We start from the raw sequence: 20678 nt of genomic DNA, 5'->3' as shown, positions 1-20678 counted from the left end.
CCATCCCCTGTGGCTCATTCCCAGCTTCTGGCAAACAGAGGCTAGGGACACCACAAGAGCTGCATGTGAACTGTTCCCACAAGTAGCCATTTGGAGTGTATCATGCCAACTAATTGTATTTGGTGATACAAAACCCAGGAACAATGTTGCATGCTCTCTAGCACCGTCTACTGGCACATTATCTATTAACTAACTACACAAACCTCTCTCTTTTATGGCACACTCCTGTAAGAGTAATGGCTTTCAGTCTGTACTGTCCTGGACTGAGTTCCCTTTAATAGTCCTCTGAGCCATACAGTATTCAGTGTCTCCAGGGTCTTGTTTCCCCTCTACTCACACACAGATGCACACACACACAGAGCTCCCATCAATCATAAGCTGATATAAATGGGACCATCCTGTTGAGGGTATGGATAAGTCACATTATATGCACACAAAGCAAATGTGACACAATCAGGGATGGCTCTAGACATTTCGTCGCCCCAAGCATGGTGGCATGCTGCGGGGGGTGCTCTGCCGGTCACTGGTCCAGCGGCTTCGGTGGACCTCCCTTAGGCATGCCTGCAGGAGGTCCACCGGAGCTGCGGGACCAGCGGACCCTCTGCAGGCATGCTGCCAAAGGCAGAAAAGGGGAGGATGGGAATCTTGACTTCAGTATTAGGTCCGTTCCCGCTCTGTCTCTTTTAAATCTCATTTAATGTAATGTGCAAAACATACCAAGATTAGCTGCACTGTGTCCAGGGGCAGCTCCAGGCCCCAGCACGCCACGCGCCCTCCCGACGACCGGCAGAGCACCCCCCACGGCATGCCACCTCAAGAATGCACTTGGCGTGCTGGGGCCTGGAGCTGCCCCTGGACACAATGCAGCTAATCTTGGTATGTTTTTAACATTACATTAAATGGGATTTAAAAGAGACAGAGAGGGAACGGACCTAATACTGAAGTCAAGATTCCCATCCTCCTCTTTTCTGCCCTGTGTGATACAGGAGGGCCAGAGAGCAGTGGGAGAGTGGTATAGGGGAAATATATAAGCCCTAAGCTAATTAAGGCATGGTTCCCTGAAGACTAGGGAGGGTTACTACAGATTAATTGGAGCACCTGAAGACAATTATGGCCCTGTCAGAAGCCTAATAAAATCCCCTGCTTCAGGCAGTCAGAAGAGGAGGAAGGAGAGAGGACTGAAGCTTGGAGGAGTGATGTGAGATTGGAAAGATCAGAGAACTGAAGTAAGGAAGATTCTGCCCCAGCAGGGCAGGGAGACTCCCTTCCCCAGCATCTAAGGACTGGGAGTAACCCCACCCAAGGGGGAAGAGGGTAAGAAACCTGCAGGGGTTGAGAGGGGCTGGGACTCAGAGTGAGGAGCAAAGCCAGACCCCTACCCCTCTCCTTTCCCACCTATCAGGGCCACTAGTGGGGCCCTTGGTGCCCAAGAGCAGGGGCAAGGGGTGGCGTCTTAGCCCCCCGCCAAGAAAAGCACGGGACCCACCATACTAACATTGGTCATCTTGTCACACCTGCTACACTGGGACTTCAATCCCAACTGCTAGCATCCTTGAGGATGCTTAACTTATCTTCAGTGGTACTACTCAGGTGCTTAAATTTGGGCACATGGTTGAGTACCTTGCTGAATTGGAGCCTAAAGGCAGAACTTCCTTCACCGGTCACTTGATTGGCTTTGGCCTCGATGTGGTTTACATCAGTCAATAGGTGAGGTCAAGAGGGTAAAAAATCTAGGACAATAAAATAAGAAACAGGCTGCAGACAGACACTCCCCAGGTTAGTGAAGTGGCAGTTGTAAATCTGAACCTGAGTCAGAATTTCAGATCTGTCCTCTAACTCTATAATGGGATAAACCAATTCCTGGATCCAAACACCCTGAAATGTTGGGATGGGCTTGGATCTATCTTTAAAATAAATGTTGTCCAGACTTTGTTCCTAGACATTTCAGAAATGGTTAAGGCTACTATTATGTCACGGAATCTGTGACGTCCATTGACCTCCATGACATTTTCTGCCCCATGGCTGAAGCTCGCAGCCATTCCTCCTGCCTCCACAGCCCCTTCACTGGTGGGGGGACCCTGCAACTCCCAGCTGTGGCAAATGGACCCCGCAACTGCCCAGATGCAGTGGGCAACGGAGGGACCCCCTGCAGCTGCCCAGCCATGGTGGTGGGACTCCTTGGAGCTCTCACTCACCATAGGTTGCGGGAATCCTCCAGAGCCACTCTGCTGCCACATCAGGGGCACCCTGGAGCTCCCACTCACCTCAGGGTGAGGGACCCCGGAGCCCCAGCCGCAGTGCATGCTGAGCTGAACCTGCCTCCCCATTTTGTCATGGATTTTTTTTAGCGAAAGTTAGGAACAGGTCATGGCTTCCGTGAATTTTTATTTATTGCCTGTGACCTGTCCATGACTTTTATTAAAAATATCTGCGACAAAATCTTAGCTTGAGACATGGTTGCTAACTTTCCAGGGTGCTGTTATGCCCTCTAGTGGTCACACAGAGAGGCAGCTGTTCATCACTATCCTAGCGATAGGGAGGGACTTGATCACCATAAGCAGAAAGACCTGTGTGTGCTTGACTCCCAAAACAGGTAGGTCATCTGGTCAACAACCACTATACTGAGAAGAAACCATCTATCCCAGTGGGAGACTCACTCCCTGATTATAGACTCTATAGGACAGAGTTGCAAAAGAGCATGTTAGATAATGAGCTCTTTAGAAAATTGGGTCCTATTTGTTCAACATATTGTTAAAAAAGAATATATCCTTATTACCTTTGAGACTATTAATCATGCCTCCATTATGTGGTGTACACTGACGCAAACTCAGGCTATGAGCTTTTGTGCCATTCACAAACTGAGCCCAGTTAAGCCTGTTCATTTCTTGACTGGGAGTCCTTCACGAGAAAGCTCTGATGTTGCAGGAAGTGGTGCTAGGGATTTAGTGATGCTCTTTGTGCTGATAGTGGGTGGCACTCTTCCTCCTGAGTCAGTTCATGTCCCCAATTTACTACTATGGAGCCCTGGACTGCTACAGAGGCCACTGACTGGAACAGAAACAAAACCAAACTTCTGGTTTTTAGTGGTTACTAAAGATCCCAGAGCAATGTCTACCAAAACAGGGAAGTCTGCTCAAATGTCCCAGCCAAATGATGATATAGGTAGCTACCGTACATTTGCCCTACTCTATGCTTCTACTGCTTTCATTGGATAAGGTATTATTCCTTTCTTCCTTACAAAAAAAAAATTGAGCGTTGTTGACCCTGCCTTGGTCCATCTCAGAGGACCACCTTTTGATACTTGATGAAGTGATCTCCCTATTCATTCAAGCAAGTTATCCACTGATGTAAATAGGTATGACTCTAATAAAGTCAAAGATATTGCAATCATTTATGGCAGAAATTAAATTGGCCTATACTCTGTCATAATGTCCAGGGTTTTGATGCTCATGAAATGTATTAATTATTCATTCTTATTATATACATCGACATTGCAAAATTGTTTTTTTAAATAAATTGGTAGCCCTTTTTGATTGCAAAGATAATCTTTAGTGGCGTTATTTGTAATCTGAATGCCAATCATGTGCTTAGTGCTCTCAAAACATAATATTTCCCAGATGAGAAAATAAAACTGAGGTAATGACCACTGCGGTCATCAACGATTCAGTGACATTTTTTAACAAGAGTACAAACCTGCTGTCCCAGCTATATTCCAATATAATAATCTTTCTCTGACACATTTTACCTCCTGTACTATGAGGAAGTTTATAATGTTGCAAAGCTCTCTGTCCTGTGACAAAACCACTAGATAGTTATTGGGGGGTTACAAACTTCAGACTTGCACTAGTTGTTCTGAAAGGTCACAAACATCTTGGCAAACATAGGAAGAATATCTGGCTTTTGCCTCTTTCTCTCTCTTGCTCTAATCTGAGCCGATTATGACTTTAGGTGGAAAAAATAAAAAAATGGGTGTAGTTTCACTCAGGTTTAGTATAGAGATAGTGGACTAGAAACTTCTGTTTACTCTCTCTCATAAGCCAAGAACAAGGGAATGTGGAATGAAATTGGAAGGTGGCAAATTCAAAACCAATAAGAAGAAAAGCATCATGAGAAAAGAGTCTAACAGGATGGGAAAAAAGACTAGACGTTTCCATGGACAACATAAATGAATAGTAAATATTAGGACATAAGCAAGAGCTTTGAAAGTGATATAAACTCCCATGAACAAAACAGAATCTAGCCCTTTTTTATTGGGTACGATGAGGAATTTTTATCCAGGAACAAGCTTATCCCATAACTGCCAACTGCAGAGTTTCTTGCATCTGGTACTAGCTAGCACCAGTGACCAGATACTGGACCAGATGGAGCACAGATCTGACAGAGTGTGGTAATTCCTATGTTCCAATGTTTTAATTCTTCACCTCAAATCAGGCAGTGGCATTCTCTTGTTGAGATCCCCGTTCATCAAGATATTCAAACATGTGTTTAAGGACAGGGATAGTTCCAATGAAGGAATAAGAGTTTCTAGGTTTGCTCAAATGCAAACCTGAAAGCTCACGCAAGCTGAAAGCAAGGAAAAGCTTCAAAGAAGCCCCCTGTGAGCCTGAAAACTGCTGAGTTTCACACAGCTCTAGTAGACAGGCATAAACCATAGGCTCATCTACACTACTTATACAATCACGTTTGTGCAGTTATCTTCTGATGTGCCTATCTGACCTGAATACAGAAAACACAGTTTCAGCAGCTCTACACTGCAGGTGTACAGTGTGTTAACTATGTTCAACCATCCACTGATACCATGCAGCCATGTTTCTATCAGGGAACTCTGGGAAAATCTGAGCAATTATCCTATGCTGTGTGAGTCTGGATAAAGAATTTGGGGTGTTTTTCAAAATTCCCTTGTCAATGCCCTCTGAGGTGGCTTTCTGCAAAGAGAATTGGGAAGCAGGAAAGTGCTAAACCTGGTTTCAAAAGCATAGTTAGGTTTCCTGATCTACACTACAAAAGGATCATGCTAGGTCCGAATTAAAGGATGACAATAACATGAGTTACCCGACAGGCAGCAAGCGATGGTACATGTTGCAGAGCCATGAGTTAGGAAATATGTTTGTGTCATGTATGGATATGAACTAGGTTTGGAGTTAATCATAGAATATATCAGAGTTGGAAGGGACCTCAGGAGATCATCTAGTCCAACCCCCTGCTCAAAGCAGGGCCAATCCCCAACTAAATCCCCAAATCACCCTCTTAAGGATTGAACTCGCAACCCCAAAAGAAACCCATAGTCAGCAGGATTCAAACCTGTGTGGGGAGACCCCAATAGATTTCTAGTCCATCACCTTAACCACTCAGCCACAACTACAGCTTATCCCATAACCTGCTTAGGAACATGCTGAAAGACTTTAGTATAGACAGGATTTATGGGAGAGCTTTTGCACAGCTCCAGGGAGAATGCATCGCTTAGTTCAGGAAGCAAGCATGCGAATCCTGGGAAAACTCAGGGCCATCCAAAGGCTGGGAGCATTTGTGAAACCACATTCATGCCTGCCTCTCAGTGGCTTTTTGTTTGCTCCTAGTGACCCACCCACATATAAAAGTGTATGAGTCTGCTACTACCTTTGCTTTTTAGTTCAAGTAGTGGGGCTCATGCATTATGATCCAGAGAGCCCAAGTTCAAGACCTGCAGTAGTGAAAATACAGTTATGGGGTCCCAATTACCCTTGCACAAGGTTTTGTCATCAAACCTGCCACAGGTGCTCTCTAGTGGTCAAATATGATTCTATGAATTTTCAATAGAAAAGAAAAATCTCTCCAAGCACAAAATGATATTAGCAAAGAAAGTACTCAAAGGGTTTCTGTAGCCTGAAAGGGCAGTGTCCATCATCCCTCACTGCCTTTCACATTCTGCCTATTCCCAAAACACTAATAAGTCATGAAAGCAAAGTAAAAAGAAATGTTTTATTAGGGGATTTAAGGAAACTCCAGGCTAACATTAGCATAGCAAATTTTACATCCTTCAGATTTTAAATTTAGGCCCTAGATATCATAATGGTAGCTGCTTTCAAAAGAATGTTGGCATGTGAAAAGAAAGAAAGAAAGAAAGAAAGAAAGAAAGAAAGAAAGAAAGAAAGAAAGAAAGAAAGAAAGAAAGGCATTGCCAAGAAAAGTTTTGTACAGAACTTTTTTTTAAATGGCTTTTACTGATACCAATTTAGGCCAAGATTTTCAAAAGTGACTAATGACTTAGTGTACCTCAGGTTTTGGGTGCCCAGTTTCAGATACTTTAGTGAGGCCTGATATTCAGAGGGTGTGTGCTCAGTATTTCTTTAATATCAATCCCTTTAATATCAATCCCTTTCAGTTCCAAGTAAAGCACCCAAAACCTGAGGTCTCCCAAATCACTAGTGACTTTCGCAAATCTTGAATTAGGGCTAATCTTACATTTGTTTCTGACTCAAAATTCCCATTGGATTTGGTGGAAGATCTGTGTGCGTGTGGGTGGGTGGGTGCGGGTGTGAGGGTGCGTTTGCAAGGAATGTAGGATGGGCCCTTTAACTTATTGAAACTGAAATAATTTTTTTAAATGTATGGTGAAATCCTGCCCCATTGAAGTCAATGGTGAAACTTCTGTTGACTTCAGTGGAGCCAAGATTTCAACTCTAACTCACTTTTCAGTACATCAGGGATATGAACATTTCCCCATTACATTACTTAGCTACTATCTTTGGATTTGGGAATACTTGTGGCACTTTAGAGGTGCCACAAGTACTCCTGGTTCTTTTTGCTGATACAGACCAACATGGCTATCACTCTGAAACCTATCTTTGGAGTCGGAACTGTAAAAAGCTCCCATATACAGGCTCTGGGCCCCTTGCCAATTATTTTAAATTACAAAACCAAATACAAATTTCACTCAAACCATTCCTTATGCCAAGCACAGCTCATAATCAGCACTAGAAATCCCCACTCTCTATTACCATTTATCAACCTATACCTCAATCCCTCTAATTGTCTTCAAAGGCCAAGTGAAACCAGTGGTTACAGATTCAGTTCCGTCAGAGTGGTCACTGCCATCACAGACCCATGATTTCTTCCCTTTATGCAGACCAGATGCCATGTATTAACAGTTGGTTAATTGGTTTTAATAAAGAAGACTAGAGCAAAGCGCCCAAACAAACAGTTAATGCGCTGCAGTTCACTCCACGTGAACAATTCATTAGTTTGCTTTGGTCCAGTCCCATTTCAAAGAGGACTAGATCAAAGCAAACTAACCCTTAGTGCAGGGCAGCATGGTCCGCATGGTTGCCACAAGTATCACGTGAAAATATTTATATTTTACCATGACTGTGTGGTGGATTATGCATAATTTTACCGTGACAAAATCTTATTCATCGTAATGGTACATGACAGGATATATATGATACTGTGGCACCACAACCACATAGATGTATCATGACATGTTGCATATAAGGTATTTATATGTTACCTATCATTGTAGTATCTGAGCCCCTCGCAATCAGTTAATATATTTACCCATCTCAACACTCCTGTGAGGTAGAAAAGTGCCATTTTGTAGATGAGGAACCAAAGCACAGAAAGACTAAGGCCCAGATCCTCAAATGTATTGGGGTTCCTAATTCCCATTCACTTTTCAGGATATGGGCAGAAGTGACTTGCTCAAGGTCACACAGGATGTCTGTGGTTGAGCAGGCATTTGCACCCAGGTCATAGATTAGCACCCGAACCACTGGAACATCCGTCATCTTCTAGGGCTTCAGCCAGACTCCAGCAATATGTGACCTTTACAAACCTTTTCTCTGAACTTGATTGGAGTCTTACGCTCATGATGGCTCCCATAACCAGGCCTGTTATGCCTGGTGCTGGGATTGGTTATACAATTGTTACAGCTCTAAATGTCTGGGGAGGAAGAGCAGGGGGGACATGAGATGCCAGGGCCGCATCATTCTTTTCAGAGTAACTCTTTTAAAACCGCAATTATATTACAAAGCCATTGAATATAATGACATTTCACCAGCAACCATCCTTGGGTGATGAACTCCTCCCAACATCACTTCTTCATTATCTCTCAGTCCCCACGTAGTATTTAATCAAAACAAAGGTCTGTTTTCTTTATTTAGATACAGATAATTCTTCACAGACTAAGGTCACAGCAGTGAGATTTTCAAAAGCACTTGAGGCTTGGACCACATACAGTTTTTGTACCAGAATAACTATGGCCTGCTCTACACTTAAAATGGAGGTCTACATTGCTAAGGGTAAGGGTGTGAAATATCCACATGCCTGAGCATGGGAGATATGCTGACCTAAAACCCTGGTGTAGACACAGCTAGACTGATGGAAGGATGCTTCCATTGACCTAGCTACTGTTGCTCAGGGAGGTGGAATTAGTAGTGACAGAAAACCTCCTTCCGTCGCTCTAGCGTGTGTATAAGCTACAGCACTACAGTGGGATAGCTATTGCACTGTACCTGTGCTCATAGTGTAAAGATGACCTATGTCTGTTAGGGGTGGGTCTGTTTTATTGATATAGGGCTTGTCTACACTGGCACTTTACAGCACTGCAACTTTCTTGCTCAGGGGAGTGAAAAAACACCCCCCGTGCTCTGCAAGTTTCAGCGCTGTAACCTGCCAGTGTAAACAGTGCACCAGTGCTGGGAGCCGCGCTCCCAGCACTAGTAGCTATGCCACTCGTGGGGGTGGGGTTTTTTAGAGCGCTGGGAGTGCTCTCTCCCAGCGCGGCACCGTGACTACACAAGCCATGTTAAAGCTCTGCCACTTGCCAGTAAAGCCGTGTTCATAGTTACATTGCGTTAATACTGATAGAGCTTGTTCCTTTTCGTCTATACAGTATAAGCATCGTTAGACCAGTATAACTGAATCCACACTATGGCCTTGTCTACATTTGCAAGTTAAAGTGCATTAAATCAGCCCCGGACACGCTAACTCCTGAGGTGTCCACACTTGCAAGGCACTTAGAGCCCCTGGACTTTGTGGCTGGAGTGCTCCTGGTAATCCACCTCCATGAGAAGCATAAAGTTTGCTGCGCCCTGGCTGGAGTGCCGGGATGTCAATGTGGACGACGTGTTGCATTACTTTGTTGTGATTGGCCTCTGGAAACGTCCTATAATCCCCTGAAATCAAGTGGCCACTCTGGTGATTGTTTTGAACTCGGCTGCAGGCAAGTGGATATCCCCTTTCAAAGCTCCATTTCTGACAGCATGGATGCTTATCTGCTCCGGGATACAAAGCAAACCATTACTGTGGAATGCTCCTGCTGCAGAGGCAGGTGTTTCTTTGTGTGTGTGTGTGGTGTGTGTGTGTGGTGTGTGTGTGTGTGTGTGTGTGTGTGTGTGTGTGTGTGTGAGAGAGAGAGAGAGAGAGAGAGAGAGAGAGAGAGAGAGAGAGAGAGGCAGGGGGTGGGGGCTGATGTTGGGTTTCCCCTTTCCCCCTGCCACTGTCTGAACTTACAAGACAACATGCTGACACACTCTGCCCCTGAAAACACACTGTCTCTCCCCTCACATACGCACAACACACTCCTTGTCACACTCCCCACCCCCTCATTTGAAAAGCAGCTGGGAATCTTGTAGGATGCCCATGGAACAATGGATTGGGAAACCTGCATCATGTGATGCTGTGCCTGCCCCATTAGGCATTGCAAACCCTTTCCAAAGCATGCTGCAGCCACTTGCACACTGGGATAGCTACCACAATGCGCTGCTCTCTGTGGCATTGCAAGAGCTGCTAATGTGGACATGTTCCACAGGCACACGAAGTATAGTGTGAACACACAACAGTGTTTTCCCTGCTGCTGTCTCCGTGGGCTGGTTTAACTCCCAGTGCTCTACATCTGCAAGTGTAGACATAGCCTAAGAGTATTGTACCACTTTAATTAAACTGATATTGTTAAGGAGAGACAACTTTTGTTTGTAGACAAGGCCTAAATGATGTAGGAGCAGAGATCCCATCAACGACTCGTGCTCCTAAATTACTTAGGTACTTTTAAAATTCCACTCTTACTTTGTATTATTACTCTGAAAAATGGCACTTTAAAAATGACATCTCAGCATTACCAGCCTCACAATTTTATTGATGGGCTCACAATAACTGGCATTTTACTTAAAGTTCCAGCTTCTAGAGCCAAGTGTTGTGAAGATTGGCATGGTGGCATGAAAAAATATTATTTTCTTGCAAGTGACACTTGTGCCAGTGGGGGGGGAACTGGCAAAAGAAGCAAGAAGAAAACCTCTGGCAATCTTAAGTAAATGGAGAAATAAAATAACAGGTTGAAAACATACAGTAAAAATAATCAGCATAACGGTGAATGAAATTGTTTTCTGCCTAACACGCTGATGATACAAAGCAACTTTCAAGTGGCATTTTTTCAGCAGGCATTTTTATCGCTTCATAGTCTCTGTGATTGAGGTTGTCAGTTTCCTGTGGCTGTTTGGCATGATATTGACAGGATGACGAGGAAAGTGGTATGCTAGAAACCAGAGGCGCAGAAATCAGGAGCAGGGCGAATGTAACTTCCCTCTTTTTCAAAGTTAAAAAAAGATCATTACAATAGGTTTTGAAATTCAACTCCAGTATTATACCCAAACTCAAGAGCCCTACTGATGTTATAATTACACACCCACCTACTGCATTTATGCCACTTTCCTTTTGTCACTTCAGCACCAGAATTTGCAGCAGCTGCTGTCTTGATTCCATTCCTCTTGCTTATTGAAAGCTGCCTTCAGTGTAGATGCATGAACTGGAAGAAGCCAGGTGCATGAAGAAGTTTGTGGTCACATAGCTCTGGTGCCATCTAGAGCTTTCCAATCTCCTTGGCCTCTTTCAGGCTGGCTTTAGGCCTGGTTATATTACTGAAATTACATTGGTTTCCTTGGTCAGTGATCTGGTGACACACAAAGGCTGTCCATACTGATCCTTTCTTTTTTTCGTATTAACTGTAGACTGTACTACTGGCCCAGGCAGCAACGGACAATAGAGTTCCTTTGGCTAGGATTTTTTCTCATCTGCTTGCCCAAGGTCTCTTCCATGTAGCTTTGTGCAGCTATCATTCTGTCACCCTCTCCTTGGCCATTGGCAGTGAAAGGTTTGGGTGGGGGCTGTATTGCCAGTGTTGCCAGCTCTCATGATTTTCCTGTGAGGCTTGTGATATTTGATGCTTTTCTTAAAGCCCCAATTCCAGGAGTCAAGTGAGTCTCTCATTGATTTAAAAGAGTAAGTTTCCATTCCTTGTGTTTGTGTAGAAAAGCTGAGCAATGTAACCCCTAAGGTTCAAAACCCAGAAGGCAAATCAAAAGAACCTAAAAATTATTTTTGTTTAAATCTGACCATTTTAAAGTAAATCTCATGATTCTGGGGACCTGACTCATGATTTCTGAATGCTTGGGGCTGGTGATACTGCACTGCTGTCAATATGCTGATGGCGCTCAGCGTGAACTCTGTCATCAGATCCTGACAACACACTTCCTCTGTCCAAGAGAGGGGTGCAGATGGTGGTGAAATGCCTAAAGCTCATTCAGTTTATCGTCTCTCTTTTGTCTGCCACACAAGACGGAGATGATGTTGATGCATAGGTGGAAAGAGAACCTGGAAGGCATTTGGTTTGTTTGAACCCAACCTCTTCCAGAGCGGTCTTCAACCTATGAGTTCTTTGGGGCCTTCATTTGTACCTGGATTCTCAGGCAGCAACGGGTGTCAAGGTCAATGCTTTTTACCCACAGCCAGAAGGTTGTGACTTTTTTTTTTTTTTCAAGATCCAGACCGCCACCTGGATATCCAGCCCCTTAAAATCTCTAGCCTGGCCTGCTACCATATCATGTGCGCTTCTTCAGACTATCCTTGATGAACACCCAGGAACTTCAGCTAGTGCAGAACGTAACAGCTCGTGTCCTTGGCAGAGCATGCTGTACTATGGTGTATAGTGGCCACTAGCTTTATATTTGCTCTCTAGTGAAATTCTGAGTGTCGTCAGTCTTGTGACAAAACATTTTATGGTCTGGGTCTTGGCTGCCTTGGAGACGGTCTCTTTCCATATTGACTGTAGTGATAGGTGAAATCAGCCACAAGATTTGAGCTCTGGGGAGCAGGATGTTTTTGGTGGAGATCCCTAGATTCTAGAACCGCCTTTTCTGTCTCATCAGAACTCATCTTTGCTCTCCATCGTATAGGAAAGCCCATCCTTTATGATGGCATTTTCCTAACGTGTTTGACTATGCAGGGAGTTGACTGGCGGTAGTGTCTTTGAGCCTTCAGGCTAACTGTATAGTTTTATAGAGTTATCTATCTCTGTAGTAAGTGATATCTTTACTCAGACTCCACACATGTTCCCGAGGGCTTCCTTATGCCACTTACCCTGAGGAAAGGTATCTGAATCAAGCCCTTAGATCCTGCAAATGAAATACAAAAAGACTCTTGAAGTCAGTGAGAGTACTTGTAGAGTAAGGTGCCACTCGGCATGAGTAAGGAAATCAGGCTCTGTTTTAGTTCTCTCTTTCATTGCTGGGGTCTCCTCTGGGAGCTGTGTGTGGTTGCTGCCAGTCATCTGCAGCATGTTGTGAAATCTGGATAGTCACTTACATTTTTTTGGGATGTTCATGTTCCCAAAAGCTTGGCCAGTGGGTCCCTGTTTCTGTTTTTGCTTTTTTAATTGGGGTATTAAAAATTGGTGCAGTGGCACCACCCATGGAGAGTGAGCATGTTTCTTTTACGATGCAATGGCATGCCACCCGCCTGGGGTGTGCAGAAGTGCTCGAGGTAGCTGCCAAACTAGAGTCCAAGCCTTCAGGAACACTGGGATGTTTTAATTTTAAGTAAGGACATCTTTAAAACATGAGCAGCCATAATTGCATCATAACACTAGGCATGACTGTAGGCAGGAATATATGCCAGGTGTACTAAAGCATAATGGTTATAACACATTGACCCTAAATAACTTCTTCCATGTGAAGATCTCAATGCATGGTACAAAACCCAGTTAATTTAGCCTTGCAATATTTCTGTGCTATGTTATTACCCCCATTTTGGAACAGTGAAGTGACTTACTTTGAGGTCACACAAGGAGGAGAGCAGGAGACTTGAGAATACCTCAGACCAAGATTTCCAAACTCAACTGCTTGATTTTAGGCTCCTCAATCCATATTTAGGTACCTTAATAAAAATGACTTGATTCAGAGATGTTAAGCACCCTCAGATTGTTTTGATTTCAGAAGGAGCCCAGCACCTCTGAGAATCAGGCCACTTTTATTTCAGTACCTAAATGTGGATGCTATGGAACTGTAGCTGAATACTTTCCCCCAAGCCTTCAGTCTCCTAGACCTGTGCTTTAAACATAAGGCCATCCTTTCTCCTCTGACTGGAATAAACTTACTGTTCCTGGTAAAGGGAAATTATCCTGTTTCCCAGCATTTTCAAATGGTTTAAAAAAATGGTGGGGCCCAGGTGAATGGCTGTGATAAAAAATAAAGGACATCTTCACTCAGCCTTGCTGTACCTTGTCGGTAAAATGGGGAAAATAGATTATACACAGTGAGGCTGGTCAAAAAATTGTCTTCAAAACTGTTTCTTTTGGAAGAAGGGAGGCCGTGTGCTATGGCAGTTGTGTGACTGGGGTGCATGATGGGAGATGTGATCCTATGAGGGCACTCAACCTATAGAGAAGAATGGGACATTGAGACGCCTGATCTACAACTCCTGTGAGGCATTGAGGTGGCATTTCAGAATCAAAATATTTGAGGGGCTGATTTTTCACTGAAAACATGATTTTTTTCCACAGAAAAAGAAACCATTTTCCAATCAGCTCTAGTTATGATGCTGACTGGTTTGAAGCGATGTAGACAGCTCGTTTTTTCAACCTATACATGGTTTGCAGACAGGTGGTGTTTTTTACCGTTCTGTTCATTATTTGAGAGCTGCCCACCTGTATACACCGATGGGCTGCTGGTGAACTGTTCCCTGGGAGTGTTCAATATAGTATTCCCTCTTTGCTCTTCATGATGGCTAAGTCCATAACTGGCTATTAGCCAGGAAGGGTAAAAAATGGTGTCCCTACCCTCTGTTCATCAGAGGATGGAGATGGATGGCAGGAGAGAGATCACTTGATCATTGCCTGTTAGGTTCACTCCTTCTGGGGCACCTGGCATTGTCCACTGTCAGTAGACAGATACTGGGCTAGATGGACCTTTGATCTGACCCGGTACGGCCATTCTTATGTTCTTATGATGTGATAGGCCAGCTTAGTCACATGGTATTGTTTCTATGTCCTGACTTGATGACCAGAATGTTTAAAAACAGAGGGGGGTGGGGCTTGCATAAATCACATCCACACAATCCTTTGCACAAATGCATATTCTTACATATTCATTGGCCTTTGGCTTTTCTGTAATCATGGAAAACAAACAAAATGACAGTGCATACTGGCAACTATCAAAGGAGCTTCACAGCTTTCACTTGGATATAAGCTAACAAATATTCCTTTTGTATTCCAATGTACACAACCCTGGCCATTCCAAAATCATAAACCAGGCCCTGAAAGATCAGGAGCGTGGCTTAAAACTAATGAGATTAATCCCCGTGTGGAAGAAGGGAAAAAATTAACAAGGATTTGTAGGAAATCTTAATGCATGTCAGTCTGTTAGCAAAAGTTAGGCCAGCTGTAACCCTAATAATGTAAAATTTGTAAAAGCAAGAATAGTGTAAGGCAAGTAAAAAAGACTGTGTAAAAAGTTATCACAACCTTACACTAATAATCAAATACGTAAACTGGCGCCCAAAAGTAAAAAAAATAAAATAGCAGAATAGCCCATGTATAAACAAAATGCAGCTATTGCTCATTATTGTCTGTATTATTGCTTGTTATTGTCTGTAACAAAGGTATAAATGCTTGCTGTAATTTTTTACCTGTTAAAAAACCTGTCCGACACTGGGGCAACCCAGTGTCCTAGGGCACTCCCTCCCTCTATTGCAATTGCTAAAGTTAAAATAAAGTATTTAATTTTGCTGCACCCAAACAAAAAGCAAAAACTAAGTTTTTCTCTAACAATTTGGGGGCTCGTCTGGGATGGCAACGCCTACTAAAACACAGGCAGCTGCTGCAAATCATTCCCCTTCAAACCCCATGGCACCACAAAAAAGGTATAAAACCTTTTAAAATCTCTATTGAGGTGTCATCAAAAAACTGTCCGTGGGGCCTTCTGTCACTGTTGGGCTCACGTCATCTAAACTTATTAACTGTGCAGCAAAATCAAATGCAAAGTAATATTAAAAAAAAGGCCCCAATAAGGTTAGTTTATAGCCGTTCTAAAAAACTGCTGGGTTGGCCAACAAGGTAATGCATAGGTAAATGCATTAGGTATGCACCGGTGCTAAGGGGTTTTTACCGCCTCAAAAGGGGTTGTTATACCGCCTCATGGTATTGGGTCCAAACATAAGGTACAAATGCATCGTGGTATTTAAAAATAAGGCCTTGGTGTGTGTGTGTATACACTAGTGTAAGTAACTGTTCCCAAAAAACGCCCAAAGTACCCTGTAAAGCAAAAGCTCGTAACCAAAACTACTCTAACGCAAGCCCAGTAACTAACAAATCTTTAAAAAATCCAACCCACGGTGGTCTAACTCGGCCTGGCATCATTCAGTAAAAAAGCTACCTGGATCTAAAAGCATGTAAACCCATCTTCCCTCCCCCTTTCCTTTCCGTGTGGGCTACTAACAGTCTAATCATTTCACTAAATGCAATCAAAGTAAGCGGCGCCGTCGTCCCAAAACTAGCCAACGCTCTTTGCTAAAAAAAAAATAAAAGAGTCATGGCCATCCTCATTAGCCTTTCCTGTATAAGTACCCTGTAAAAAAAAAAACCCTTAGTTTATATGTTGCTAGCGCAAACAGAGCATCCTCCCTGTGTGTTTATTTAAAAAATAAATAAAAAATAAATAAAAAACAGTCAAAGCATTCCAGCTCACCCCCTAAGGGTACCCCATCTTATTTCATGTACGTACATTATGGTCCAACAACCTGCAGGTATTTAAACAATTAAAATCCTTACACGCGTAAAAATCCATCTAAACAATGCTCACTAAAAGGTACCTTCAATCTAAATTAAATCATACATCCTGACATTTGGGTTCCTTTTATTTGTCTTCCAGTATTGCAATCTTTAGGGTTTGTATTTTAGAGCTTTTCTCCACAGTCATGAGGGCTTGAAACTTACACTATCAGAATGTAAATTGAGATCCTCTGTAATCACGTGATTCCAGAAGCTTGGACTTTAAGAAAAACAACAAATATCACATAAGATGGCAATATTGGTGTAAATATTAATCTTTTGTCCAGTGTGCCAGGCACTTTCAAAACATAAAAAAAGGACTGTCCCTGTCCTGAGAGGAAAAGACTCTACAGTCTGAATACATTTAGATTTTCCTCATTTACTATAGCTAAAATGAAGGCCCAATGGGGCCTCCAGATATTATTATTCAATAATTGTTAAGTAGTCATTGTTAACGTTTTTCCCATCTGTAAAATGAGGATAACGATGCTTAACATCTTTGAAAAGTGCTTTGGGATGTCTGGCTGAAAAATGCTACATAGGAGCTAGTTATCACTCTGTTATTGTTGTTATTTATGGGAAGCCTCAGAAAAGTAGGAGATTCAGATTCCAATGTCTAGGGACTTCTCCAAGGTGTCTGACCAACTGGATTCTCCACATCTCAGTCAGATATCTCAAAAGACTATGACCCTCCCTATTTCTGGTACTTCCTGCTTCTAGGAGAGGCAGAAAATCAAGCCTGTCTGACGCACATTTGGAACTTTTCTGCTGCTCCCCACTAGGGTTGCCAACTTTCTATTCGCAGAAAACTGAACACCTTTGCCCCGCCCCATACCCTGCCCTTTTCCCGAGGCCATGCCCCAACTATATCCCCCTCCCTCTGTTGCTTACTCTCCCCTACCATCGCCCACTTGCACTGGGCTGGGGCAAGGGATTGGGGTGTGGGAGGGAGTATGGGCTCTGGGTGAGGGCTCTGGGGTGGGGCCATAAATGAGGGTTCAGGATGTGGGAGGGAGATTCGGAATGGGTCACGAGATTGGGATTTGGGGGTGGGATTTGGGCTCCAATTGCAAGTACAGGCTCTAGGGTGGGGCCGGAGATGAGGGGTTTGGGATGTGGGAGGGGATTCATGCTGGGACAGGGGGTTGGGGTGTGTGAGGAGGTATGGGCTCTGGGCTAGGGGATGTGGGCTCTGGGGTGGGGCCAGAAATGAGGGGTTTAGGGTGTGGGAGGGGTATCTGGGCTGGGGCACAGGGTTGGGGTGCAGAAGGGGGTGCAGGATGTGGACTCCAGGTGGCATTTACCTCAGGAAAATCCCAGGAAGCTGCAGCATCTCTCCAGCACCTATGCAGAGGCGCAACCAAGTGACTCTGCGTGCTGCCCACGCCTTCAGGCACCACATCCTCAGGTCCCATTAGCCACATTTCCTAGCTAACGGGAGCAGCGCGGGTCCCTTTTCGACTGCTTTTTCTGGTCGAAAACTGAACACCTGCAACCCTACTTCCCACTCGTCTCCTCCAACTTCTTGTCAACAAGGTCTCACTTATTTCTAAAATGTCTGGTCAGACTGGGGAGCAAAATGCTGAGGAGACTCATCCTTGCTCTGTAGAATACACGAGGTGCTTCCCTGACAGAACTGCAGGTGTTTTAGTGCATTAAACTACCCTTGCCAATCTCCACATCACAGGGAATCCCCCATGATAGCCAGCTGCTTTTTAGCTGCAGGGTTTAGTGGCTCTTTGGTGCTTGTCTGTGCAGTTCCTTAGTCAGCCAGAGGAGTCACCACTGAGCAGCAGGGGCATTCACTTCCTGCAAGTGTAATTCATTGTTCAATGTGCATGTGTTGCCACTCCTGTTAGGGTGACCAGATGTCCCAATTTTATAGGGACAGTCCTGATTTTTGGGTCTTTTTCTTATGTAGGCTCCTATTAGCCCCCACCCCCATATCAATTTTTCACACTTGCTGTCTGGTCATCCTAACCCCTGTGCCTGCTCCACAGATGATATGAGTCTGTTACAGCCTGTGACAAAGTTCCTCCTCTACCTTGGTGGGTCCTGCACTTATTGGCAAATTTGCTCACCTCAGTGATCTTCCCCACAGTCTGGATCAACTCCTCCTGTGTCTGATCAGGAGTTGGGAGGTTTGGGGGTAACCCAGACCCACCCTCTACTCTGGGTTCCAGCCCAGGGCCCTGTGGATTGCAGCTGTCTATAGTGCCTCCTATGACAGCTACAACTCCCTGGGCTACTTCCCCATGGCCTCCTCCAAACACCTTCTTTATCCTCACCATCGGACCTTCCTCCTAGTGTCTGATAATGCTTGTACTCCTCAGTCCTCCAGCAGCACAGCCTCTCACTCTCAGCTCCTTGTGCCTCTTGCTCCCAGCTCCTCACACGCACTTCCTCTCCTCTAGCTCCTCCCCATCTGACTGGAGTGAGCTCCTTTTTAAACCCAGGTGCCCTGATTAGCCTGCCTTGATTGGCTGCAGGTGTTCTAATCAGCCTGTCTGCCTTAATTGGTTCTAGCAAGTGCTTGATTACTCTAGTGCAGCCCCTGCTCTGGTCACTCAGGGAACAGAAAACTACTCACCCAGTGACCAGTATATTTGCCCTCTATCAGACTCCTGTACCCCACTGGTCTGGGTCTGTCACAAGCCATACTTACAAAGTGTGGGTCTTTAGCTCAAGCTATAAGCACTTATGCCTTTTGCTTGCGAGGTCACTGGTTCAATCCTCTTTATTGTCAAAAACAGCCGCTATCCCATAAACTGTCTCTCCAGTATTTCCCCAGCAGCAGGATTTTGCCTATTGTTAATTAACAAAAGCTATAAAATAAACAATAGAAGAGTGCTGCATCTTTAATCTCAAAGCACTTTATCAACTATATCTGTGCAGCACCACTAAAATGTAGCCACTTTTGGGGTGCAGAGCAGGAGCAGCAGGACGCAAAAGACTGTTATGATGTAACCCATGCCTGCTTGGTGGGGTGGGGCATGCTGTCCCTCTCTAGTAGCATCTAGACCATCTAACAATTAATGAGTCTACTACAGCCTTAGCTAAGAGGCATGTGGCTTTTAGCTCATGCAGTAGAGGCTCATACAATAAGCTTCAGATGTCCCAGGTTTGATCCCGATTACTGGGGTCTGTCAGCCTTACAATAACACTAGGACAAACCTTTATCTTGACTAAAACTACCTTAGGGTCTATAATGTCTGTGCATAGCAATCAGGCCCTTAGTTTTTAATGGTCTCATCTGGAAGTCTCAGCAAACGATACAGAATTTATTTAATCTACCACAGAAATATGTTAACTCAGCAATTCCAGTGAGCATAGGGGACAGATTCTCAGCTAGTGTGAATCGGCATAGCCCCATTGAAGTCAATGGTGCTACATCCTCTGAGAAGCTGGCTCTAGGTGTTTCAAACCTTATCCTCCTATTACAAAAACACCCCTTTGAAGTTGCATCTAGTCTAGTTTTCTTTTATTTCTTTCCTCCAAAGGCAATAAATATTTGAGGGGGAAAGTCTTGAATTTCACTACAAGACAATCAGTGCACAATAAACTCGTCAATGTTTCTTTTCTTTCTGTCTCCCTGTTTCTCTCCCATGTACAGTTTGATCACTCATGGCTTTGGAACTCCTGCAATATGTGCTGCCCTCAGCACTTTCCAAACTGTTCTCAGCGAAATGCTGAACTACTTGGAAAAACACACATCGCACAAAACCGGAGGAGCTGCAGAATCTGGCCAAGGACACGCCAACTCGGAGAAAGCCCCCCTGAGGAAAACTTCAGAAGCTGCTGTGAAAGAGGGCAAAACAGAAAAGACAGACTAGCTACATCAAACAGAATCTATTTCCAGAGAGTCTTGCTGCTGATATTTTTTCTTTTTTAAATATATATATCATTGCGGGTGATTTATCTCCAGTGGACCCAAAAAACAAAAACAAAAAAAAGGGAGGGAAAAAAAGAAAAAGATAAAAAAAAAACCTTGAGAAAAGCAGTGTACAGTAATTGTGTGATGAAATTGTCACTTTTTTTATTTATGTTGCTCTAAACTATATTTTTTTGTGCACGTGGTGGTTGATTGTTCCCAATGATACACTAACACTGTTTTTTATAAGCACTTCCGGACTCAGATGAGGTGGCACGTGTGATTTGTTCGGGGCTAACTTGAAGCACTTTCTTATCCAGCAGCATAGTTAGGAATAGGGCAAGCACCAGAGTCATGGGATACGCAGATCTGGCATTAAAATTTTGCCCATGAGATGGATAAAATGGAAATAGAGCCTCCTTCACCCTACCAAGCTGGCCCAATCAGCTGAGCATCAGGAAACAGTATGGAAATTTGGAAAGGGGAAAGAGAAGAACCTTTATGTCCTGGGAAGAGTGTACCATTCGATATTTGGGCTGCACAGCCCAGTGGGGGAATTTATGGTAAATCTGCATTGTAATTATGCCAAAGCATGCCAGAGAACTGTCCTGGTTGTTCAAGAAGCAGCCCTGGTGCCTCTCATGTGAAGGACATCGCAGTCTAAAATGAAAGAGCCTAGATAATTTCAGCAGAAGCCCTAGTAACCGTAATCATTGGAGGTCAGATTAAATGATA

At 44.0% G+C, this 20678-nt stretch overlaps 1 protein-coding gene across 1 annotated transcript in view; it reads left to right on the top strand.

Annotated features, from left to right (window-relative positions):
• Positions 1 to 19905, top strand: part of TFAP2D (transcription factor AP-2 delta) — a 54764-nt gene extending 34859 nt beyond the window's left edge. Inside the window, exon 8 of the mRNA XM_030558421.1 lies at positions 19686 to 19905. Within this exon, the coding sequence (XP_030414281.1) occupies positions 19686 to 19905 (220 nt within the window). The remainder of the gene's footprint in view (positions 1 to 19685) is intronic.
• The last annotated feature ends 773 nt before the right edge of the window (positions 19906 to 20678 follow it).

The sequence above is a fragment of the Gopherus evgoodei genome, chromosome 3 (genome assembly GCF_007399415.2).
Source record: "Gopherus evgoodei ecotype Sinaloan lineage chromosome 3, rGopEvg1_v1.p, whole genome shotgun sequence".
Classification (NCBI taxonomy): domain Eukaryota; kingdom Metazoa; phylum Chordata; order Testudines; family Testudinidae; genus Gopherus; species Gopherus evgoodei.
Note: the sequence above shows the minus strand (reverse complement) of the source record. Positions and strands in the feature narration are given on the sequence as shown.